The sequence below is a fragment of the Monodon monoceros genome, unplaced genomic scaffold (genome assembly GCF_005190385.1).
Source record: "Monodon monoceros isolate NGI ecotype Baffin Bay Population unplaced genomic scaffold, NGI_Narwhal_1 Super_Scaffold_1, whole genome shotgun sequence".
NCBI classification, from domain to species: Eukaryota; Metazoa; Chordata; class Mammalia; order Artiodactyla; family Monodontidae; genus Monodon; species Monodon monoceros.
Window position 1 is genome coordinate 86051888 of NW_021703765.1, and position 25180 is coordinate 86077067.

A 25180-nucleotide genomic window follows, 5' to 3' on the forward strand; every position below is an offset into this window, starting at 1 on the left:
CCACCAGGTCAGCCCTGCGGGGCACAGAGCAGCTCTGAGCAAGAGGGTGAGGGCCCCGGGCCCCCAGGACAGCAGAGGTGGCACAGGGCAGGGTCCGTAGAGTGCTTGGGGACTGAGCAGGGTCTTGGGGAACCATGGTCATTTGGAGAGGTGACGGGGGCGAGGGCACTCTGGGGCCAAAGACCCACAAGCTGCGGAGGCGGGTGAAGCCTGCGCAGGCAGCAGTGATTGGCCCAACCCCGCACTGAATGAAGGGTCTGTGGAGGAAGGGGCAGAACCAGCACGGCGATGGGGACAGGTCTGGGAGAGGCTGAACCGCTGCAGTGCGTTTCCACGGAAGAATGTGGATACGGCAGCAACAGCACTCTGAGCGGGCACAGCTGATTAGAGGGCAGGAGAGGGTCATCTGGAAGGAGGCCTCAGCAGTCAGACCTGGGCGATTGCCCTGCCTGCGAGGTCGACTGGGGAGACTCTGGCTTGATGTGCACTGGTAGACATTTGCAAATGCGGTTTTAGAGGATGCGTTTCAAAGTCTGATTTCAAACGTATAATATATCTTGAGTCCTTTATATAATTATCCCATTTAGTGGTTAATGTAGTGTTACTTCAGAAATAAGATTTTATTTTAAAATGTATGTTAGTCTGCTTTTGAGCAATTTATTTTCCCGCAGCAGGAAATAATAGTTGCTAGTTTGTGTGCTAATTTGTTGACAAATACTTTATTGTGAACAAAGACTGATCAGTATTGTTTCCCACTGTTACCAAAATAAGGAGCACAAGTTTTTAAATACTCTTTTTTTTTTTAATTTACTTATTTTATTTATTTTTGGCTGCGTTGGGTCTTCGTTGCTGCGAGCGGGGGCTGCTCTTCATTGTGGTGCGTGGGCTTCTCATTGCGGTGGCTTCTCTTGTTACGGAACACGGGCTCTAGGCACGTGGGATTCAGTAGCTGTGGCTCGTGGGCTCAGTAGTTGTGGCTCAGGGGCTCTAGAGTGCAGGCTCAGTAGTTGTGGCGCACCGGCTTAGTTGCTCCGCAGCACGTGGGATCTTCCCGGACCAGGGCTCAAACCCGTGTCCCCTGCATTGGCAGGTGGATTCCTAACCACTGTGCCACTAGGGAAGCCCTTAAATACTCTTATAAATGACTAATCTTTCTCACGTTCCTTCCTGATTTTGCCAGTCATGACTCAGACCAACCTATGTGTTCTTCTACCCCATGATGATCTGTGCTCTGATCATTTTTGCTGGAGTATTAACATTCCATCCCCAAAAGGCCGCTTTGCTTGTTGGACACTGGTTGCCGCACGGCTCTGTTGCTGTGTCCCCCGCGGGCATCACAGGCAGCTCCTCACGGGTCACCCTGTGCAGAGCCTCAGCCAGGCGCCTTCAGAAACTAGACAAGGGAGGTGTGGGGCTGCAGGGAGGGTGTTGACTCAGCAGTGACTTGGTCTTGGGGTTTTCGTATAATTTATAGTACAAATTAGCAGGGCCATTGACTCCTTCCGGATGTGCACTGTGCAGTATGGCCACCAGCCACACGTGGCAATTTCAGCTTAACTCAGTTAGAATTCAGGATTCAGGTCCTTGATCACACTGGCCACATCTCAAGCGCTCAGTAGCCGCACGTGGCTGGTAGCTAACTGCAGTGGGGGGCAGTGCAGAAACAGTACGTTTCCATCACTGCAGCCAGGTCTAGATTACAGAGCTAGCTGGGCATTTAAATCCCTTTTCCAGTAGTTTGAAAGCCTGGCTTGCTGCATCAGCCAGGGCCCTGATTACACGTGCTAGAAAACCACCCGACGGCCCCCAGATGACTTAAGCAAGTCCAGTAACTAGCTGGGTTCACTTTCCGAGTTGTGAGGGTGGCGCAGCGTGCTTGGGGCTCACGGATGTCTCGAGGGTTCCTCTGCAGGCTCAGCCTCCTGGGCGGGCTGAGCTCCGCAGCTCTGCTCCCTCCGGCCCCTGTCTCAGTGCCTCACTCCGCAGCCCCGCCCCGCTCAGTCTGGTCTTGAATCTGTTGACCTGGGCCAGACTCGGGTCACGTGCTTCTCCCTCAACGTAGCACGGTGGCCGGGGAGAGCAGAATGTTCTGGTCTGTCTTCTGCTTCAGCTGGAGATCTTCATCCGGAATTCACGCACTGAGAGGGCAGGAAGGGCCATTGTCCGCATCAACGGTGTTCTTGCAAGTAGGGGAGAGGGTGCCGGGCTGCAGAGAGAGCAGGGGGCCACCACGCTTTTCTGAACAGCCCGAGTGATGTTTTCCTGAAATAGTTCTGTGGCTCATGTCGTTAATATCCACGAACCACCCCTCTGTGTTGTTGAGTCCGTGCCCCCTGCGCCAGCTGTGCACCCAGGAACGCCTTGGGTGTAGTTGAAGAGGCCAGAACACACGCCTGTCCTGACGTGTCCCAGGTGCTGGCCGCTCCCCGAACCTGGACATAACGGAAGCCCTGCCTCTGAGCAGCCCTGGAGGCCCGGGCAGGCCAGGCCCTTCGGCTTGTGTCTGGGTAGAGCTCCTGCATCCAGCCGTCCTGTCTGGCAGTGCGGGCGGCCTGGAAGTCTCTTCAGCCTCACCCTGCATGAAGGGCGTGACCCACGCCTGCTTCCCCCTGGTGCGGTCGGTCACGAGAGCCACCGCCCTGCGTGGTGGGACGCGTCATGAGGTTGCTTGGTTTCAGAAGTGGAGCCATGTTGGGGAGAGCGTACATCTCGACCCCGAGACGTGCTGGCACAGACAGCCTGCCCCTGGGGTCACCATTGTTGGGGGGCTGCCCCTGGGTGTGTGGGATTGGTTATCCTTTTTTTTTTCTTATTCTCAAGTCTAACTGCCGGGTTTTTTTTAAAATATCCTCTTAGTACTTTTAGGCTGAAAAAAACAGTGAGGTCGTCACAATGCATCATCTTAATTCAGCCCAGCCAAGGCCCCCCACCTCAGTTGCTGATTTTCACTTTAATGGTGAAGGGTAATCAATCATTTTATTGGAATAAATAGACCCCATGACCTAATTACGAGTTATATTTTGAATATATTGATTCACTTATTCCCTCGCCTCAAAATGAAGTACTAAACTATAACCACAGTGGTGAAATAAGTATTCCTAATGACGGGCGTTAGTTAGGATAAAGGCAAAAGAAGCAGTAATAAAGTTCAGAGGTACAAATTATCAGGTTGGCAATAACGTATAAATAGGAATTCATCTAATAAGCTGCCACTCACCCTCTCCTGTTGTCCTGGACTGGCCGCCTGCAGTGTGCCTCGTCCACCTGGTTCTTATCCTTTGCAGACGTCCATCATGGGGGGTGTGTTTTCCCATCTCTCCCCCGTTTAGTGCAGCACTGATCATCACTAATTAGTACCGTGGCTCTGTCCTCATGTGCAGGAAGGGAGAACCCTGAGGGAGAAAGACAGCCATCCTGTGTTTCTCCTCACTCAACAAACCACTTAGATAAAGGATGGAAACCATGTCTCAGTTCTTCTAAAATAGACTCTCTCTGCTTCTCCGGGGAAAATCTCTGCAGCAGCCCTGACTGCCCTGTGGCTCCTGGGGCCATGACCACTAACTCCCCGTTGCTGGAGGCCTCGTGCATCCGGTGTGGAAGTGCTCATTGGCGCCTCTTACCCCTACTTCCGTCTCCTTGTTCGTGCCATGTATATATTCCTAATTTAGAGTCCACAGTTACTGGGATTTTTTTTAAATTTTTATTTATTTATTTTTAGCTGTGTTGGGTCTTCGTTTCTATGCGAGGGCTTCCTCTAGTTGCGGCGAGCAGGGCCCACTCTTCATCGCGGTGCGCGGGCCTCTCACCGTCGCGGCCTCTCGTTGCAGAGCGCAGGCTCCAGACGCGCAGGCTCAGTAGTTGTGGCTCATGGGCCCAGTTGCCCCGCGGCATGTGGGATCTTCCCGGACCAGGGCTCGAACCCATGTCCCCTGCATTGGCAGACGGATTCTTAACCACTGCGCCACCAGGGAAGCCCTGGGATTTTTTAAATGCACTAAAAGCTGGTTCTTGCAGCCGAGCGGCAACAGGGTTCTCTACTAGGCAGCACGGCTGGCGGCACAGCCAGCACTTCCCTTCCGCCAGCCTTTAAAGTTAGAAAGCTCACTACATTTTATTTATTTTAGTCTTAACATATCATTTTGTATATAAGTTTATGGAGTGCCAGAGTGGGAGTTAGGTGTTCTTAGAAGTAAAGGTTCATTTCTACATGGTAGAATTGTTTAACAACAACCAATTATTTTTAAATGTAACCCAAAAAATATTATTGCACTAAAAGATTTTGAAGTGAGAAAGACCTTTTTGATAGGAAGAACTGTCTCACGATGAAATGGGTTCCCTGGAGACAATTTAGGCAGAGCCTTAAAAATGAACTGGGCAGCGCTGACGTGGAGGAGATGAGCGAAGCCCAGCCAGGAACGGCAGGCGGCCCGTGCGCCCCCCGTTCTGCGGTGGCCCCGGCTACAAAGAGCAAACTGCTTTGGGAACAGAGCGTACTGTTCTACTGTTCTTGAGCGACTCTCGGCCCTGCCGCCTCTCGGCTCACAAGGAAGGGAAGGTGTGAGAGGCGGCGTTGTGAGTGTAAACAGTAGGCAGGCGGAGCACTGCCCTCGGGTCGCAGCCCTGACCCCTAGCCCAGGGTGGCATCCTCGTCCCGCCGCAGGAGCACCGCCAGGGCAAAAAGCGCAACTTTAGAAGAACCATTTGCACAAAGTGTTGTTTTCCCTCATCCAGTTGGCCTTGTCCAAATGGACCTGCGGAGAAGAGAGGGGAGGCCGGTCCTGCTAGAGCCCAGCACCCGGCAGCAGCCAGCAGCCAGCACCCACGCGGCCCACGAGACGGGCCGGCCTGCAGCCCCTCCCTGGGATTGTTTTCCGTAAACCTTACAGCTGAATCCTCCGAGGCACAAAATGACACATTGCAGATTTCTCGATATATCTCTGCTGGCTGTAGTTAAAATTCATGTAAATGAATTGAGGAAATGACCTTTCTCAGGACGAGGGGAAGGGCTGCAGGTGGGTGGCCACAGCTGCAAATGTAAAATACCGGTGGTGGGTTTTTGGAGTTCTGGGTTTGTTGGGGTTTTTCATTTTTTCATCTTACAACGTGATGTGGACAGATGTTAACGTCAATAAACATAGGATGTCACCACATCATTCTTTCAAGCTGGTTTGTACTGACTCACTGCTGGGATGGACCACAGTGAGCCAGGAGTGCACCCTTCTGACGGCCATGCAGGCAGCTTATCATTCCTGCCATCGGAGAGTGCGATGTGGTCCTCAGGTGTGCGTCTCCAGCACTTTACAGTAAAGTCCCAGCGATGGGCGTGCTCTGGATGCCACAGCGCTGAGGGTGGTGGCTCCTTGATGTGTGTGCTGGTGTCCCACCGTGAGAGTTGAGCAGGCAGCGTCCTGAAGGTCTGTGCACTCTTCTGTGTGTCTGTCATGCTTGGGTAAAGAGGTTTTTAAGGATGACTGATAACTTACTAAGTGCGGTACCGTGGTGTGGTGCATTCACATGTGTGGAGCACGGCAGACTTGCACTGATGGGGTTATCTTGTTTGTGATTCCCATTAGTGGCTTTATTTTTTTCTTTCAGTTTTACTGAGATATAATTGTGTCAACGGACAAAAAGTGCACAACGTGAAAGTTGTGAGTTAAGTTTTATTTGGGGCAACATGAGGATGATAGCCCAGGAGACAGCCTCTCAGGAGCGCCGAGGAACTGCTCCGCAGAGGTTGGGGGCCGGGGGTCAGTAGATAAGTGACTCTGGTGAGGGGGTGCATGCAGTCGAGCACACATCTTGGCAGAAGGTGGCTGCTCGTCACGAGGAGCAGATGTCACCATTAATGATGTTAGCGCTTTTCTAGGCATGAGGAGATGCAAGAAATTAGGCCCATAAAATCTTCTGAAACTCTATCTGAAGGCCTGTTCTGCCAGGTTTTCCCAGAGCACCGAGGGCCTCCTTCCTGATCTCCACTCCTTTCAGGGGGTGTCAGAGGTCAGCGACGGCAGTGGCCAGTGTCTTCATCCTTGTAGAGCAGATGGCGAGTGACAGTTTTCTGGTTAGCAGTTGACACACAGCATTGTGTGTTCAAGGTACACAGCATGATCTCACTTACATATAGAACAAAATAACTACCACAGTAAGTTAGTAGGAGTTAGGAGTTAACATCCATCCCCTCACACAGGTACAAAGAAAGAAGGAGAGAAATGTATTTTCCTTGTGACAAAGAGTTTTTTAAAAATCAAAGAGGAACCTCTTTTGGTTCAGGCAGAGCAGAGGTTCATCAAAACGCGATACTAGAGGAATCTCCTTTTCGGTGGAAAGTCACAATTATTTACGAAAGAGCAAGCGGGGCTCTTTTCCTAACACAGTGCCCTTCGTGCCACGTTCCTTTCGTCAAATCCAGCTGCCACAGCGCAGCAGGCTTGGGAGGGAACCCTGCACGGGAAGGCTCGGCCGGGAGAGGTGGGCATTCAGCTCTTGACTTCAAAGGAGCCATCATTCTCCCTAAGATGCCAGGGCAGGATTTTTAGCACCACAGAGGGAGGCGTGGTCCGCTCTAAGAGGTGTTGGTTTGTTATTGGTGAGAGGGCCCCAAAGTCGGAAGCTTATAAACACACATTTTTAAATGTCGCATTTTCCCTGTTAACATCCAGACGTTTGCTTCTGTTCCCAGGAAGCCAGTACTGTGTCCTGCCCTCTACTGGCCGGAGGCAGACCTCTGCCCACTTTAGACATTAAGCCTCCGGAAGGGCGCTCAAGCAAAAGCAAAGACCCGCCGAGAGAAGAAGAGAGAGAGAGGAAAAAGAAAAAGCACAAAAAACGGTCTCGAACAAGATCACGCTCTCCCAAGTACCATTCGTCATCCAAGTCCAGGTCTAGATCCCACTCGAAAGCAAAGCATTGTCTTCCCAGTGCCTATCGGACAGCACGGCGCTCGAGGTGGGTGTGCAGGGCGCCCTCGCGGCCGTGCATCTGGTGTGGGTGCAGACCCCCGCACCTGCTCACCAGCAGAGCTGGATGGAGCCTCCCTAGCCCAGCTCCCCGTAAACACAGACCCACACACCTGCGTGTGTTGATGAGAGATGCGCCCTGCCAACCCAAATAAGATCTTTTCAAAATATTTTTTCAACCTGACTTTCTAAGGTTCATCAGCTACTGCCAGGTTTTTTAAACAATAGAGGTATTTACATTTTAACAGGGCTTAGAAGCAGGCCTAGCATATCGGCTGAAATGTGTGGAAGGTCCACAGGGTTGGGGTCTTTGCTTGGTGTGAGCGAGCAGGCTTTCCCAGCCTAGCTCCTTGTGAGTGTGCAGGTGGCGAAGCAGGAGGATTTGTACTTTGGCTGCGTTCAGCTTCCCTGGCGCAGCACCTACAAGTGCGCATAAAGGAGGGAGCACAGTGGCACACACCTGTTTTCTCGATTAATTTGCTTCTCCACACCTCTCACCCACAGTCACTGTTCAACCCAAAACCACCTTTCCAAGGAGCCAGCTCTTGAGGAGGCAGCTTAACGTTTCAGGCAACAGAAGTAATAAACGTGAAAGCTGTAAGCGCCACAGAATTTGCTGGTCAGTAAGGCAGGTGTTTGCTTTTTTTAAAGCACCTGGCTTGCAGGAGGTTCAGGAAAGCAAAGTTTTAATTTTAAAACTTACCTCACGCCTTCTCATTTTTCACTGAACGTTGATTGGACTTCTCTCAGTTTCTCTTTAGCACAGCACTTGTACTGATCTAGTTCTTCTTCTACAGCTGCTGTTAGTTCTTTCCTTTCCGTGGGAAAAATGCAGGTGCCCTATACTTTTTATTTTTTAACGTTTAAAAAAAAGTGTACTTGTATACACATCTGCCTGTCTTAAATATATCCTAGGACAACATGCTTTCTCGATTTTTACCCAGACCAGACCTTAAAGGCTTGACAAGTATTTACACTTGTCTACAATGAAATTAGAATAAATTTGATCTTTGGCTCTCTGCATTTCTTTTTAATAAATTTATTTATTTATGTATTTATTTTTGGCTGCATTGGTCTTTGTTGCTGCACGCGGGCTTTCTCTAGTTGTGGTGAGCGGGGGCTACTCTTGGTTGAGGTGTGCGGGCTTCTCATTGCTGTGGCTTCTCTTGCTGTGGAGCACGGGCTCTAGGTGCACGGGATTCAGCAGTTGTGGCGTGCAGGCTTCAGTAATTTTGGCTCTCAGGCTCTAGAACACAGGCTCAGTAGTTGTGGCGCACGGGCTTAGTTGCTCCGCGGCATGTGGGATCTTCCCGGACCGGGTCTCAAACCCGTGTCCCCTGCATTGGCAGGTGAATTCTTAACCACTGCGCCACCAGGGAAGTCCCGCTCTGTGCATTTTTGCTAGTTCTTTAGACGTTCCATCACTCCTCCCTCCCTCTCCCGCTCCCTCTCTCTCCCTCTCTCTCCCTCTCTCTCTCTCTCTCTCTCTCTCTCTCTCTCTCTCTCTCTCTCTCACACACACACACACACACACACAGAGCTTGTTGTTTAACTAAATGAACAACTTTGCTGACATATTTTCAATTTTTGAAAGTCCCCAGAAACTTGTATGTATATATCAAAACTTTTTAAAGTTTCTTATTTGAAAAAATTTCTTATAACATTATATAGTGGAAATAAATAAATAGGCCTGTACAAGCCCTCTGAGTAATAACATACCCAGTAAAATTCTTCCTAGTTATCCTTTATTCCAGGGCTCAAAGAGAGTATAATGCATTCATAAACCCCCATCTGGGGGTTGGTAACTCTCAGGATTCCTTAGATTGTTTCCTAGTGTAAGAAATGAGTAGGTTTTCATGGTGAGCGCTCAGCACATATAGTAGGTGCCGTGTCTACTACTGAAGTGAGCCTGTCTGGTCAGATGTGATGGCCACAGACCTTTCCCCCAGGTTGGTCTGTTCAGAACTGGAAGTGTTCGTGAAACACTTGGAATTTTAACTTTCTGGGATTTGTGTGATATTTATTGACTATCTATATATAATAGTAAGTCATTTTGTATGTTATTTTAATACATTTAAAATATTTTTTATTTTAGAATAGATTTACAGATTTTATATACAAGTATATTTTATATTGTTCTCATATATTCAGTGCTGACGACTGCAGGAAGCAAAATCCTAATCCTTAGTTTGTAATTTTCAGTTAAAAGAAAAAGTTAAGTTCAAAAAAATTTTAGTGTGAGTTCTGTGATGGCAAACCACCAGTTTTACCTTAATTTGACCTATAGTTAAAATGTTTGTAAAAAGAGCTGAGTATTTTCATAACTCCCAGACACTTCTTTAATCTCAGTAGTATCTGTGTGATACTTTTAGTTAATTTGAGTTAAATCAGCTGACTTAAGTTCACTAAGTCAGATGTTTGATTTTGCAGTTTAGATAAAATGTCAAGGCAGAGTGCAACTTTATTATAAAATATTTTAAAAATAATATTATAAAACCAAACCTTCAAAGTATTTGTCCAGGAGTATTTGCCTTGACAGCTTATATGTGGCAGTGACGCTCCTTGAAATCAGACCACCTCTGAGCTCAGGGCCCAGAGGCGGGTTGCAGGTCTCTGATCAGAGGTACGGAGGAGAGACCAGCTGTCTCGTGGTGGGTCTCTGGGCCCTGGGAACATAAGTCGGATAAGTCACCTTCACCAGGTAGAATCCTGCTTCAGCTCTTATTTCTGAGAAGAGTGAGTTTTATTTGATAATACTGCCTTTTTTCTTAAGCTGGTTACAGACCTGCTTTCTTAATCCAGGCTCACACTAATAATTTCTAGGGATCCAACTGGATTTATAAAATAAACAGTTATAAAATGAAAGAGGTTGGTATTCTTGGTGATATGAATCGTTTGAAGTATAAAAAAAAGAAATTTAATTTTTAACCAAAATATTGAAGTTGCTAATGATACTGTCATAGTTTTCTCTTTAACTGTCTGTCTTTCCAGATAGACTAGCCCATGACAGACGTAACGTCTGCACAGGATATATAAGACTTGTTTCTTGGGCCTGACACAACCTAATTGTTTTAAAAAGACTACCGCCAGCTCCAAGTAAAATGACTTTTGTTAATATTTCTTTCTACTTGTTGTAGGATATTACAGTTGAAATATATTTTCTCTTGTATATTAAGTTACTGAAATCCTGTATAAAATGTAGAGAGTTAAGATTAAAAAGCTTTTATGTCATAAGTAATTTTTATGTTAATATGTTAATGCTCATATGGTTGAAGTCCCATTTATCAAATATGTCTAAATTATAGATGACTCTGGCTCTCCAAAGGTGAATTTGTCATAGAAAAATTTTTAGTTTTGGAAATCAGCCTTTTGCTTCTCAGAAAGCACAGTGATTACCGAAAGACAGTATTTGGTGTCTTTTGAATCCACATTGATTAAAGTATAAGACTTCTTTCTCTGTTGTGTTCTACTTTTATATCACATTAGGTTTTGTACCTTAATGGGATGAAGATGTACTCTTGCAATTCACTGCCTAAAGTTAAAATCCACTTGTAACAGTGTAGGGATTTTAAACCAAAGCTCGATGAGACCGAAGCTTGAAGTGCAGCGCATTTGTAAGGCTTTTGATGAGATCGCGTGCGGCCTCGTGTAGTTGGTTAGTTGGTGGGGGGTTGGTTTCGCTTGTTCTGAGGTTGGGGGGATTCTGGGTGGAACTCTGCAGCCCCGCGGCGTGAGGTGCTCTGTGTGGAGGAGGGCCAGGGGCCCCCCGTGTGGCTTCCAGAGGTCAGGCTCCCTCAGGGCTTTCACTCGGGGAGGGGCCTGGGAGCTGGGGGTTAATGTGGCTTTTGCAAGTGCTCTATTTAATGTTCAAAAAGAACTCAGGCGGGCAAAATTGGGGTCGTATTTTAGTTTGAAATTTGTAATTCCTTACGTTTTCCCCCGATAAACTGCGTAGCAAACCGGTGAGGGTGGTTGGTTTAATCTCCTGATCCAGGCCCTTAAAGGAGGATGAGGTGCTTGACGTTCCCCCAGACGCCGGTTCACGTGCTGGTGTCCAGGAAGTGAGTCGTAACCCCAGGCAGAGCCGTGGCCGCCGTGTTGGTAACAGCGCTGCGGGGAGAAGCTGTCCCCGCAGGAGGGGAGGAAGGGTTTGCGGATGAAGTCGGGTCCACGGTTCAAGCTTGAGAAGAACTAAAACCTGGGAGCCTCTTGCTTGTTCAGCGTGGTTGGTACCAGATCCTTGCTGCCAGGTCCCCAGCCTGGTTGGTACCAGATCCTTGGTACCAGATCGTTGCTGCTTGTTCAGTTCCGTGAGGACCTGTGAGTAGGAAAGTAACAGGAATGGAGGAAGTGGGTTCCTGAAATGGTTAAACACTGGTGGAAAGAGGCTATTTATAAATATCGCTGTCATTCAGATGAGAAGTCTCCTTATGACTCTTTTTGAAAGCAAACCATTATGATCATTTAAGAAAAAAAATCTGAGTTGCATCATGCTTGAAAATTTTTTAATTCAGACTATTTCATTTTCTTTATGAGAAGGCCTCTGGTCACGTTATACAGATGATTTACTTACAAAATGGACTTTCTGTTTCTTGCACTGTGCCATGGTAGCAATATTCAGACCCTACTTTACAGAATAAAAGCATTGGAGCTTCTTTAATTAAAATAAAACCTAAGTATCATCCGGTGTAGCTCATGGCCCTTCGTTCTGAGATGGGCTTTTTCCCAGGTAACTTGGAATCTACTGGTAACAGGCACTTCACTTCAAAGAAAGCACCAGTGGCCACTGCAAAGTGGTATTGTATGTCAAAGTTAGGGATTTGCAGACAGTAAAAACTAATTTATTTTCCTGATTATTGAGTTTATTGTAGAAGTCTGTGTTTAAGCGTTCCATAGGTGCTATGGCTTTGATTGAGCAGAGCTTTTTTCGGGGCTCTAGCACCGCGCAGCCCAGCACATGTCATTCTGAATGTTAAGTGTGTGCCTCCGTGCCACAGACCCACGGCCTCCCAGGGATGCTGAGCTCGGAGCCTTGTCAGGGCAGCTCGGCAGTGGCGGCAGCACAGCAAGGCATTTATCGGGCAGCCTCAACCACAAACAGATTTGACTCCTGGAGCTCTTTTGAGGGAAAGCCTGGTAAAATGTCAAGGTGTCTGACTGACCTCACCTTTGTAATCGTTACTTAAATCTTAGGAAAGCTCTGGAAATAAAAATCACAACCATTGTATAAGCTGAAAAGCAGTTGTGTCAGAGGAGCCCCAGAGCCGAGGCGCGCGCGTTTCTCCCGGAGCAGGTCATTCCGTGGCTGCGGTGTTTTTCAAAAAGGAGTGACTCAGCGTTCCCCCTGTGACACAGAGGGTGGAATGTGATTACAAGCTGATCTTTGCAACAACGGTGTGCGCTGTTGGGGGTTTTACTGTGACTTAAAATGATTCAGTGTAGAACTTCTTTAGATGACAAAATCAAAACCTCTTCTGTATATCGTTTTTTGAGTGGGTTGTCATAGAAACAGAACGGAAAGAAAATCCCCCCCCCCCCAGATTTCTGCTTATTTCAGGTCTCCCCAAAACAGTAATTTCACTGAATGGACAAAAAACTAAAATAAGAGTCCTAAACCCATTGTTAAAGGGCCGTCCGTTAGGACCGTGGCCCCGTGGGTGAGGGTCTCGAGTTGGAGTTCTGCGTGCTGGTGTCTGGGGCACGGTTGCCGTGTGTGGGTCACGGCACTGCACGAATAGAGTAGTCCTCTTCCAGGCACAGGAAAGGGAAGAAAAAATATTAGACATCTCATAAACAAATGATTTAGCCAGAACTTTCATGGGAACGGCATGGTCTGAATTGGATTGAAGGTTCAGGCTTCCTGCCAGTGGGCCTGCAGCCTGTTCCTCATGCTGAGAGGCCATAAGATGAGTGCAAACAAGAGAGATTTCCAGGGGGTCCTCGAACTTCATCACGTTTCAGTTTCTTCCTCTTGCCAGTGTTCAGAACAAGTGGAAACAGCTCACTTGGACCTTGTTGCCTTTGCTTACCTAATTTTGACAGCAATACCAGTGAGCTGAACGTGTTTTAGGGAGACCAGATGGGCAAAGGCAAGAGAAAGGAAGAGCAGCAGCGGGCCTGCATCCGCCAGGAACTGCAGGGACCCAGTGGGCGGGAGCTGGCTCCTGCTGACTGTCCGCACCAGCAGCCCATGGCTCCAGCCTCAGCATGAGTTGTGCCCCACTTAGAAGCTTAGCATTGGTGTCATGAGCGTTCTGCCTCTGAGCCTGGATCCAGTTCCGGGTCAGCAGAGTAGGGAGGCTGGGGGCGGGCCTTGCAAGGACAGGCAGGGACCCACCACGCCCCACGGGCTCAGGCCAGGGCTGGCCTCCGTCTCAGCAGTGGAGGTGCTCCCCTGCCCACCCCACACAGGACTGAAATGCCTGCTTTCCTCTGCCAGGTCCCGGTCCCGGTCCCCTCGGAGACGAGCGCACTCCCCCGAGAGACGGCGGGAGGACAGGAGTGTCCCCACTGCCTACCGAATGAGTAACAGCCCTGGAGTCAGCAGGAAGCGGACCCGGTCCAGGTAGGCGGCGGAGCTTTCGCAGACACGGGACCTGCGCTGGAAGGCGGGGCTCCCACGTCTCCGGCACAGAGCTGTCCGGAACCGGGGAGCAGCTGCTTTGGCCGATCCCGAGTCATCCTGGCAGCGTTCTCACTGCTCTGGAGCTCAGAAGCAGAGGGCGCTTGCCTGTGCTGGAACACGTCTGTCTTTGCAGGTGGTTGGCCCTGCTGGGAGCTCTTGGGGGTCACATTTCCCCCAAGCCTAGCTGCCCCTAGACCCCCACACGCAGCTCCTTACCCTTCACGTGTTGAGAAGGGAAAGGAGTGGAGGGGCGACTGACAAGGAGAATCCGAAGTTCAGATTTCAGGTGGATCCCTCCTGCTGCCCAGGTGGCCACGCCTCGGCTGCAGCTCCCAGGAGAGTGCCACAGGGTCCTCGTGGGGTCTGAGAGCAGGGAGAGGGCCCGTCCTCTGGCCCCTTGACCGCTAGGAGAGACCTGTCTAGTTGAGGAGAGTGAGGGAGGCTGGTTCCCATGTCGCCGTCACCCCCAGTCTGGGCCTTGGACGCTCAGCAAGCCAGGGCCCCTGCCCCCGCTCCCAGGAAGAGAGCTCCGGGGCTGACCTCTGCCACCAGAGGCCCTGGCACCACCACTGACTTGAGGAGACACAGGACCCAAGCCAGGAGCATGGCCGGTGGACCAGTGGGCGTTTCCCTCTCGGCTGAGGGGTGCCATCTGGGGCTCGTCCCGTCCAGCGTGGGTGATGCCACCTGAATGCTTTTTGTCACTTGGCTTCTGTATTTCCATTCTCTCTGAAAATGAGGGCTTCCCATTTTTTGTGTCCCTGCACTGGAGTTAAGGCAGGCCCCGGCTCTGGTAGGTAGACAAGGAGCATTGCTGGCCCGGTGACCAAGGCACCCAGAAAAGGGCAAGACGCCATCGTTGCCCATCGTAGTCTCAGACTTCATGATGCCATGCTGCTGAGTGTCAGGACACCCGGGGTTCCAGAACCTTCCAGGGTCTGCCAGAGGACAAATCTGCATTTCAGGTGTCCACCGTTCTTGGACAAATGAACCCAGCCATCACCCAAGCCTGCCTCAGAGACGCCCCTCCATCAGCAAACATCCTCAACAGGAGCAGTTATTTTTTTTTTTTTAACATCTTTATTGGAGTGTAATTGCTTTACAATGTTGTGTTAGTTTCTGCTGTATAGCAAAGTGACTCAGCTACATGTGTACATGCAGGAGCAGCTCTGAAAGGCATTTCTAACTGAAGAATGTTCCTGCAGTCCGGCTAGTTATGCAGTAGTTCCATTAAATGATAAAATGTCATCTCTTTTTCTTAAAACAGAAAAATCAGGAAAGGAGCTGTAAAACTGATATATTTCAGTGAAGGCTTCATGTACAGACTCACTCCGTCTGTTTATAAGTTTCATTTTGTGCCTTGGAACTCCCACGCTAAGCATACGTGACTGTTGCAGGATGAAATGATGAAAATTGAGTCCATTTTAAACTTTATTCCTTATGCAAGTAATTGACATTTGAAATTTATCATCACCCTTGGTATATGTAAAGAGCATGGTCTAAAATTAACTCCTTGGAGCCGAAGATCTCTCCTAACAGAAGAGTTCTTGCTTTGCCCTCAAATTAACCTTTGCATTAAAAGAGCTATCACTAGAGAAGATGGTGATTATATTAGGATTCATCAGAGCTTGTGCTATCTTCAGAACTTTAATAAGTCAGATAAAAGAAGTTAAGATTCAACTTACTGCAGGGCCTAGCTACCCTGCCCTGATAGATGGGATCAAGCCTGTGCCCTGACTCAGAGGTCGTGGACAGTGGCGGACTCAGGAGGAACCCAGTAGAGGTGAACATGTGCACGATTACTGGTCGATTTCCTGGGCTTGATTATAAACCCAGAGTTTCTGTAGGCCAAGAATATGTTCTGTTAGCAGGCGAGTTTTGTTAACCCAGCAGTCAGGCTGTCCCCTCCGTCCTTCTACTCGGAGTAGCTTCGGGGTCTCTGCTTCAGTGTGGCAGAAGGTGACTAATTCGTCCACCAAGTCAGGGTCCCTTTAATCCCGTCAGGTCACCCCAACTGAGGGGAAAGTGCCTCCTGCCAGATTTGAAGGATTATTTCTACAAGCTGATCACCGAGTGCTTCTTTCACTGAGTTTTTTTTTTTTTTTTAACTTAACATTTTGTTTAAATTAATTTATTTATTATTTTTGACTGCGTTGGTTCTTCATTGCTGTGCACGGGCTTTCTCTAGTTGCGGCGAGTGGGGGCTGCTCTTCGTTGCGGTGTGTGGGCTTCTCACCGCGGTGGCCTCTCTTTTTGCGGAGCACGGGCTCTAGAGTGCAGGCTCAGTAGCTGTGGCTCGCAGGCTCAGTAGTTGGGGCACACGGGCTTAGTTGCTCCACAGCATGTGGGACCTTCCTGGACCAGGGCTCAAACCCACGTCCGCTGCATTGGCAGGCGGATTCTTAACCACTGCGCCGCCAGGCAGATCCCTGACTTCTATTTTTGAAAAACTTTTAACTTACTAGAAAGTTTTTAACTTACTACTTAAAAACACCCACCTGCATGTAACTTGTAGCGTGACTCAGTGTTAACGTTTTGCCACATTTGCTTTCCTTTCTCTCTCCTCCTCTTCCTCCCTCCCTCATGCCCTCCTGTGAGTGTATATTTCATGACTTTGACAAGCCCAGGTCACCTGTATCATTGAAGGTCCCACACTCTGGATTTGTCTTACTGTGTCTTTTTGGCTGTGTTCATGTTAAGTATTTTTAGCAAGAATACTCTATAGTGATGTTGTGTAACTTCCCATTGCATCACACCAGGAGGCACACAAGTGTCCCTTTGTCCCATTGCCAGTGACACTGAGTTTGATCACTTGGTTAAGGTTGTGTCTGCTGTGTAATCATACCTTTTCCTCTTTGAACTAACAAGTCATCTGTGGGGTGGCACTGGAACAATGTGAGTGTCCTGTGGCCAGCAGCTTTCTCCTCATTTCTTCTCTAAACACCCCCCTTTGTTTTAGTCACTGTGGACTTTGGGTTTGGGGATTTGTTTTTTATTTGTTGTGCAACAGTCCGTTGCCATTATATTCTATTTGATGGTAACATTGTCTCACATTTGGCCCCATTGTTCTTTGAGTACTTTGTCACTTTTGGCCCAAGATATTCCAGGCTTAGCTTGTGCTTTCCCTGCCCCAGACCTGGGGTCAGCTGTTTCTCCTAGGAATCCTGGTTCCTTTTAGTGTTTGGAGATCCAGATCTGGGCAGAGTGAATATTTTTAAAAGTAAAATTCATGAAAATGTTTAGCCAAATCATATCACAGTACACTCCAACAGGAAGTCCCGGTTGCTTTATGACAGTAAATGGTATGTGATTGGTTAGGGTGGGGGGCAGGGTTTAGCACTGAATCCCTACAGCTCAGCATTCACCGAGCACATCAGCAAACGCCTGTTGAGTGAGTGAATGGGAATATGCTGCTGTTCTGTGGTTCTTGTATCATACATGAAGTGTTATTAATTCATTGTAGATTATGACAATTGAGAGATGCGTATCGTAATTCTCTAGAGCAACCACTAAAAATAAAAAGGTTAAAAATCCAATAGAGACTGTTAAAGAGAACCATAAAAATGCTTTATTAATGCAAAAGAAAGCAGAAAAGTGGGGAAGAGGAGGAAAAAGAGCAAATGGACAGCTAGAAAACAAGAAGATTGTTAACACCATCCATACAAATAATTACATTAAATGTAAGCAGACTAAAAACTCTAGTTAAAAGGCAGAGATTTCAGACTGCATTAAAAAGCAAAACTTAATACTAAGCTGCTTATAAGAGATACTTTAAATATACAGATAGGTTAAGATCTAAAAGATACACCGTACAGTGCTAATAAGGAGAAAGGTGGTGTGGCCGTATTAACAGGAGACCATGCAGACTTGAAAAAGTGGTGCTAGAGATAAAGAAGGCAGTTTCATAATGATGAACGGGCCAGCTCTTCATGAGGACATATGTTTTAAATGTGTGCATTGAATAAAAGAGCTTTAAAATACTTGAAACAAAACTGACAGAACTAAAGGGAAAGGCAGGCAGCAGAACACTACAGATGCAGCAAATATGAACAGCACTGTTGACCAGCTAAACACTACCACCTGCAGTGAAGCGTGCACACTCTCGTGACATGCACGTGGGTCAGTCACCAGGCTAAATCGTTCCCTGTAACACTGAATTAGTCCCAGCACATTCCAAAAGACTCGGATGATACAGAGTATGTCTTCTTACCACGTAAAAATCTGTAGAAAGGTATCTGGAAAGTCCCCAAATACTTGGAAGTTAACACATTTTAAATTACCCATAGGTCAAAGAAGAAATCACAAGAGAAAGTAGAAAATATGTTGAAATGAATGATAATGAAAATGTAACATACTCCTTCTGCAGCTGTACTCAGAAGGAAGTTAGCAGCTTTAAGTGTTTATATTAGAAAAAAAAAAAGAAAGGTCTAAAAACCAATCTTCTGTCTTAAGCTAGAAAAAGAAGAACAAATTAATCTCAAAGTAAATAGAGGCAAGGAAATAATAAAAGTAAGATCAGAAATCAGCAAAATAGAAAACAGACTCACAGAGGAAAACAGTAAAACCAAATGATGGTTCTTTGAAAATGATTTTAAAAATGATAAATCTCTTTTTAGATTGATCAAGAATGAAAGACCCTATAGACATTAAAAGGATAATAAGGAAATAAATCTCATTCCGGTTAATTTAACAGCATAGGTGAAATGGACAAATTCCTTGAAAGAAACAAACTACCAGATGGACAGCAGAAGAAATGGAAAATCTAAGTAGCTCCACATCTGCTAAATAAACTGAATTTATAAATTAAAACTTTTCCACAAAACTCCAGGCCCAGATGACTTTTATCAGTAGAGTCTAACAAACATTCAAGAAAAAGGGGATAACCAATTTTATAGACACTTCAAAGGAAATAGAAGAGAGAACACTTCCCAGTTCACCTCATGAGACCATCCTAAAGCAGATGGACAGTGTGTGCACATCTGTGTGGTGTGGAGTGTGGTGTGTTTTGTTGGGGGGGGGGTGGGTGTGTGTGCACACACATGTGTTTATTCATAAACTAATACTCTCAGGAAAATAAGAAGTGCAAAAATCCTTAACAAAGTGTTAGCTGATTTGAGTCTAGCAATTAACTAAAAGGATAAAATACATCAGGACCAAATGGGGTTTGTCTCAGAAATGCAAGGTTCTTTAACATTCAAAAACCAGTCATTGTAACTCACAGTATTGACAGAATAAGTGAAGAAAATCATATGACATCTCAGTAGATGCAGAAAAAATATTTGACACAATTCATCACCTGTTCATTAAAAAGAGAAAAGGGGGAAAAAAAAAGAACTTGGCAAAGCAGGAATAGAAGGAAGTTTTCTCCATTTGGTAAAGGGCATCTTTATTTTTTTTTTCTGGCCACACCCTGTGGCTTGTGGGATCTTAGTTCCCCAACCAGGGATTGAAGCCGGGCCCTCAGCAGTGGAAGTGTGGAGTCCTAATCACTGGACCACCAGAGAATTCCCAAAGGACATCTTTGCAAAACCTACAGCTAGCATCACACCTGCTGGTGCCTTCCCCCTGAGATCAGAGACAAGGCCAAGATGTCTGCTCTGTAATAGAATTCATAGCCTCCACAGTAAGGCAAGAAAAAAGAAATAGAAGGCCTAAAGATTGCAAAGGAGAGCGTAAAACTGTGTCTTCTTATTAAGGAACCTCTAAGTTTATTTCTGTATACTAGCCTAGAACAACCGAAAAATGAAGTTAAAAACAATACTAATTGGACCAGTATCAAAAAAACAAACTACTTATGGATAAATGTAAGGAAGTATGTATAAGATCTCTCTACACTGAAAATCACAAAACATTTCGGAGAAAATGTTCAGGAGAAACCTAAATGAGAGAAAGTCCATATTCATGGACTGGAAGGCTCAGTGTTGTTCAGATGGCTCTTCTCCACAAAAGGATCTGTAGGTCCAACACAGTCCCAGTCAGAACTGCCCTAGGCTTCTTGTAGATGCTGGCGCACTGACTAGCAGCGAGAACAACCTTGAAAACTAAGTTGGAGACTCTTACCACCAATCCAGGACTTTACTAGAGAGCCACAGGAGTCAGGTGGCGCGCGTGGCACACCTTAGAAAGGTGGAGAACCGAAACAGTGCAGGGAGGAAAAGTCGTTTTTCAGCAAAACTTGATGGAACAACTGGACATCAGAATGGAAGAAAAGTGACCTGTACCCCAAATATCAAGCTTAACTCAAGATGGATCACAGACCTAAACATGAAAACTAGAACCATTCTGTTTTTGAAGAAACAAGGAGAGTACATTTATGAGGTGGCAGAGATTCCTGAGGATGTAGAAAATGCCACCGTAAGAGAAAAAAATTATAAATTTGACTTCACTGAAATTAAAAACTTCATTCAAAAGGGACAGTTAAGAAAGTGCATCGGCAGGCCCCAGACGGGGAGAGAGATTTGCAATGTGTATCTTTGACAGAGGCCTATGTCAGTTCCAGAAAGGCAACCCAATTAGAAAAGGGGCAGAGGGCTTGAAAGACATTTCAGAACAGAATGTATTTCAGGTCCATTTCTCCATCGGCCTGGAAGGCTGTTGTCACTGAGCTGTGAAAGAGAAGAGCTTCGCGTCCTGTAAGGAGGCCTCAGTGGGGCAGCCTCCTGGCCAAGCGACTGCACTTTCCTACTGCTGGAGCGTTCGTTGTGTCCCCGGGTGTCGCAGCTGTCTGTAGGCTTGCTGTGGTTGAACCAAGAAAGAAGGCACATGCAGATGTCTACAGAAGTTACGGTTCCATAAGAGATTTTGAGGAGATGCGGAAGGCCGGCATCTCTTAGAGTGCAAAGTTATTTTGGAATGGAAAGAACTTCTTTGGGTTGAGTTCCACAGGAGTTTGTCACATGCTTGTGTTTCGAAACTATGAACTATGCATATCTGGGCTAAGGAATACTTTTCTCTTGATAAATAAACCACAAATACCTTGGTGGAAAAACAGAATATATTTAAATAGCCAGTGAAGGTAGCATATGAAAATGTGCTCAGCTTCCTTAGTCACCTGTCAGGGAAAATGCAGATTAAAACCACAGTGAGGTGCTCTTTACACTGACCAGAATGGCTGGAAACAAGCAGACGGACATTACCAAGTGTTGAAACGCTTGGGAAACAGTTTGGTGGTTTCCTACAGAGTTAAACATGCACTGCTCCATGGCCTGACCGTGCCAGTCAGGATTCCTCACCTACCTTTAATTAATTCATGTAGGCAGCCATAGGAACTTAGCCACATTTGGGGCTGAAATCATTTGGGACGTATGTCACGTGCTACTAAATATTTATCGTTTTATTTGCTGCTTCCTTTGAAATCCTAGCCATGTGACAACAAGTCACAAAACGTCTGCAGTGTAGGAGGTAGGCCTGTGGTGTGCACTTACCGCTTCTGTGTACCCAGCACCGGGAACAGCCTCTTCTTTGTGGACCACTTCTCTTGCTCCTGTCCTGCACGTAGGCCAGCGCACCAGGGACACTTCCCACAGCTGAACTGAAGTTGCCCAGCTGCCACCACCCAGGGCCAGGTCCTTGTTGTTGAGACAGAGCCAGAAAGCCACGCCCTGCCCGGCGGGAGGGTCAGCTTGCTTCGCTGGCCAGCAGCCTCCTGCACCAGGCGTCCACGGGAGCCGCCCCAGGGAGGTGCCCCGACGAGTGACAGGCGGGCTGACAGGTGCACTGGTCTTGGGGTGGGTGGGCGTGTAGACAGGCCCCGGGGTGTCTCCAGGTTGGGAAGGGCCTGTGAGTCCCGAGGAACCAGGAGGAGTGTGAGCCGTGCAGGCGGTGACCCAGGACGTCCGTGTTTAGAGCAGTGACGGCACGCAGGGAAGTGACAGCACCAGAAGCCCGTCGCCCACCCTCCGGCCGCGCTCTGAGGACGAGGGCGTGGGCATCGGGCGATGTCTCCCGAGGTCCAGTTCCCGTCCTGTCGCCCAGCTGCCCACGGCCAGGGATCCGCCCTCTAGTGCTTTGCAGCAAGTCGCAGCCCGGGAGGAGGCGGGGAGCGACAAACTGAGACGGGGGCTGATGAAAGCAGCGGCGGCCTGTGCCTGCGGAGACTTTCCGGGAGACGGTCCCAGCAGGAGGGCGGCCTGCAGCCCAGGCGCCCGGCGGGTTCTGAAGGGCGGCCACCGTGGCCTCAGGAGAAGCGGGCAGGGGCCTGCACCGCAGCGCTTCCACCACCTACACATACCCTCTTTCTTGCTGTGTTTCAGGGCCGTGGGGGGGGGGGGGTCACAGGGCAGGGTGTGGAGTGGAGTGAGAGCTGCCTCTGGGCGGGAGGCGCTAGGCCCAGGCAGAGTGCGGGCTGCGGGGCTGGGGGGGGGAGGGGCTGGGGGTCGTTTCTGACGTGGAGTCACGGACCTTGGCGACTCGGAGGACGCGAGGACGAGTGCAGCGAGGCGCAGCTGCGAGGGCGGTGGGAGAGCGGGTGGCCCCGGGGGCCGTCAGCCTCAGGCCACAAGGACACGCCGAGCGTCTGTGCTCGCAGTGCTGGGTTTTGATGATTTTCCACTTCTGGTTGGAAATTCCCATTAAGTCAGCATAAATGAACAAGCAGTACAAACAGAGCTTGGTTACTTATCTTGGGTTATTTTAAATGCCGATAAAGTGCTGATGGTGTTTTAAACCCACAGGCATCTGACTGCAGGACTTCTGGCGAGAAGGTGGTCCACGTTTTACTTCTGCACGACTTATACTTTGTTATATCCATCCGTTTCAAGTTAATTAAATGTGTATGGTTTTGAAAAGGAGTCAATGTGTATAGAAGGGTGGGTGAAATTGCTGAATTGTCCCATGGAGAGCACCCAGAGCTCCTTCGGAGCCCGCGCTGTGCCTTTGTCTAAAACCGCTTTCCTTCCAGAAGCCCCCACGAGAAGAAGAAGAAGCGGCGCTCGCGGTCGCGGACCAAGTCCAAGGCCGGCTCGCAGCCCGCCTCCCCGAGCAAGCAGGCCGCGCGCCGGCACTCGGCCAGCATCTCTCCTGTGGAGAGTCGGGGCTCCAGCCAGGAGCGCTCCAGGTAACCCCACCCTGACCTCTGGGCGGGGGGGGCGGGCACCGAGATGGGGCGGGCTGGCAGACCCCCGAACCCGGGCCCTGCACCCCACCCCCTCCGGGTGTCACTCGGGCTCCAGATGAGTAGAGGGCGCACACGGAGGGGTGGGTCCAGAGGCCGCCCCGGGCCACCTGCCCCACGCTCGGGCAGGGGGAACCCTGCGAGTGGGTGTGGGGCGGCCACGTAGTGTGCCAGCGGCCGGTCCCCAAACCAGGGTCTCTCCAGGCTCCCTGCCGGTAGTGCCTTGTGCTCACATGGGCCGTATGGGGTGGGAGCTGGGGAGCCCGGTGTGACCAAAGGAGGGGGTCGGGCACTGGACTCCACGGTGACAGGGGCCCAGGACCCCCACCCACCCATCGCTCCCTCTCAGCCCGAGCGGGCAGGGGTGAACCCATCACTTCCTGACCGCGCAGGCTGTGGGGATGTCGGCGTCCACGCTGATCGTCCCCCGGTCTCCCCGTGCCAGCACAGGTGACCCCCGTTGCCTGGCTGCCCGTGGTTGTCGGGGGACATTTGCCAGACTTAGTCCTGTTTTGAAAAGCCGCCCACCCACACCCACCCACCCAGAGCCTGGGCGGGGGTCGGGGGCAGGGGATCAGGTCCTCCATCGCGCCTGTAGACCCCCTGCTTCCACAAGTGTGCGTTACGGTGCTCCGATGCTGGTGGGTGAGTAGCAGAGGCCACAGCTCACTTGAGGTGGGTCAGAATCTAAGGTGTGGCTTCTTCAAAGGTAAAACGTGACTCAGTACAGGCCCCGACCACCACTTGTGTGTCGTGTCCATGGCCCCGAAAGTCCTCACGATGCACCAGAGGCGCCCACTCGGGTTGTGGTCAGGCTCTGGGAGTGTGGCGCCAGCTTTCTGTGCTTTTGTCCTTTTCTTCATCTCTCTCTTTTTTTTTTTTTTTTTTTTTTTTTTTTGCGGTACGCGGGCCTCTCACTGCTGTGGCCTCTCCCGTTGCGGAGCACAGGCTCCGGACGCGCAGGCTCAGCGGCCATGGCTCACGGGCCCAGCCGCTCCGCAGCACGTGGGATCTTCCCAGACTGGGGCACGAACCCGCGTCCCCTGCATCGGCAGGCGGACTCTCAACCACTGCGCCACGAGGGAAGCCCTATATCTTTGAGTAATGTTGCATTTTATGAAATATTTCAAACGTGTTACATAAAATATAAAAGTGAAATACATATATTTATAATGTTGATTTCTTTTTTAAGGATACTGGAAACAAGTAAAGCAAAATGGCTTCTTAAAGTATTTTTTAAGCCTCTGACCTCTCTGTTTACTTGCGTTAGGGGAGTTTCTCAGGAAAAAGATGGTCAGATCTCCTCAGCAATTGTTTCTTCTGTGCAGAGCAAAATCACTCAGGTAAGGCGGGAGGGTCTCTTTCTTCCCATCTTCTTCTAAGGGGGCTGGTTTCCACTCCCTGTCCCCTCATCCTGTGGGTCCTGACGGAGGTCCCGGCTGGTCCCCTGGAGGCGGTGGTGTCGGCGTTGCCCAGGGCAGCTGGTCCCTGGGCCCCCCTTTCCGGTCAGCCCCGTCTCCTCCTTCCCGGCCAGGCCTGAGCGTCTCCTCCTGGGCCCTGAGCCTGCCTGGGTGTGTCCCCAGCCACCCAGCACGTTGCCCCCAGTTTCCTCGGTCTTCACCCGTTAACACGTTCACGAGCTACTTCCCTGTGTGGAGCATCCCCTTCCTAAGACTTAACGGGAGCCCTCAGGGATGCCCTCTGTCTCTCCTCGCACAGGACCTCATGGCCAAAGTAAGAGCGATGCTCGCAGCTTCCAAAAACATGCAGACCAGTGCCTCCTGAGATTCGGCCGTGGGCGACTGGGCCTGGGGCCCCAGGAGCTGGCGGAGCAGAGAGCCCCGTCCTGCACAGACCATCCCGCTGGGGCTCCTGGACGGTTGGCGGGTTTTGTAAATTAATTTTTGATGACATTTTAGGTTTAAGATTTTTGACCAGCAGTCTCTTACCTGTATATTTGTAAATAGTACCCTGTTTCTGTGAAAATGTATCATCAGATAAAATGGGAGGAAAACACCTTTTCTAGCTAGTCACCATGGGCAGTTCCTTCCTTGTCTGGCTTGTGAGTTCATTACTGTGTGTCATCTGTCACTGGCCTCTAACACTTGCTGCGTGGGTGTCGCGCGGCATGGGGACGGCTGTAGGGGTCGCCTGTCCCGCTCCCCCAGCCCTGCACCGGGGCGCGAGGCCACAGCCATTTCAGCCCCCGCAAAGCAGGAGAGGCAGGTGGCAGGTTAAGAACCTGCCTTACAAGGCAGGGGACGAGGGTTCGATCCCTGGTTGGGGAACTAAGATCCCATGTGCCGCGGGGCAGCTAAACCCGTGCGGGACAACTGAGCCCGTGCGCCGCAACGAAGACAGGACGCAGCCAAAAATAAATAAATATTTTTTTAGAAACCACATTCCCACCAGCTTTCAGTGAGGTTTTGCCTGGATGTCCCCGCTCGACCGGGTGAGACCTGCGTCCAGATCAGCTTGCTGTCCGTG

The 25180-nt window shown here is 49.2% G+C and overlaps 1 protein-coding gene across 4 annotated transcripts in view; it reads left to right on the forward strand.

The window, feature by feature from the left end:
- Nucleotides 1-24707, forward strand: part of SFSWAP (splicing factor SWAP) — an 82442-nt gene extending 57735 nt beyond the window's left edge. For 3 of the 4 annotated variants that reach the window (XM_029221252.1, XM_029221262.1, XM_029221271.1), the window contains 5 exons: nucleotides 6680-6945; nucleotides 13396-13521; nucleotides 22481-22636; nucleotides 23964-24036; nucleotides 24413-24707. In XM_029221252.1, coding sequence (XP_029077085.1) covers nucleotides 6680-6945; nucleotides 13396-13521; nucleotides 22481-22636; nucleotides 23964-24036; nucleotides 24413-24478 — 687 coding nt within the window. In that variant the 3' untranslated portion in view covers nucleotides 24479-24707. Of the gene's footprint in view, nucleotides 1-6679; nucleotides 6950-11953; nucleotides 12106-13395; nucleotides 13522-22480; nucleotides 22637-23963; nucleotides 24037-24412 lie in introns of all 4 variants that reach the window. The other variant, XM_029221278.1, reaches the window with a different exon arrangement.
- Nucleotides 24708-25180: the final 473 nt, after the last annotated feature.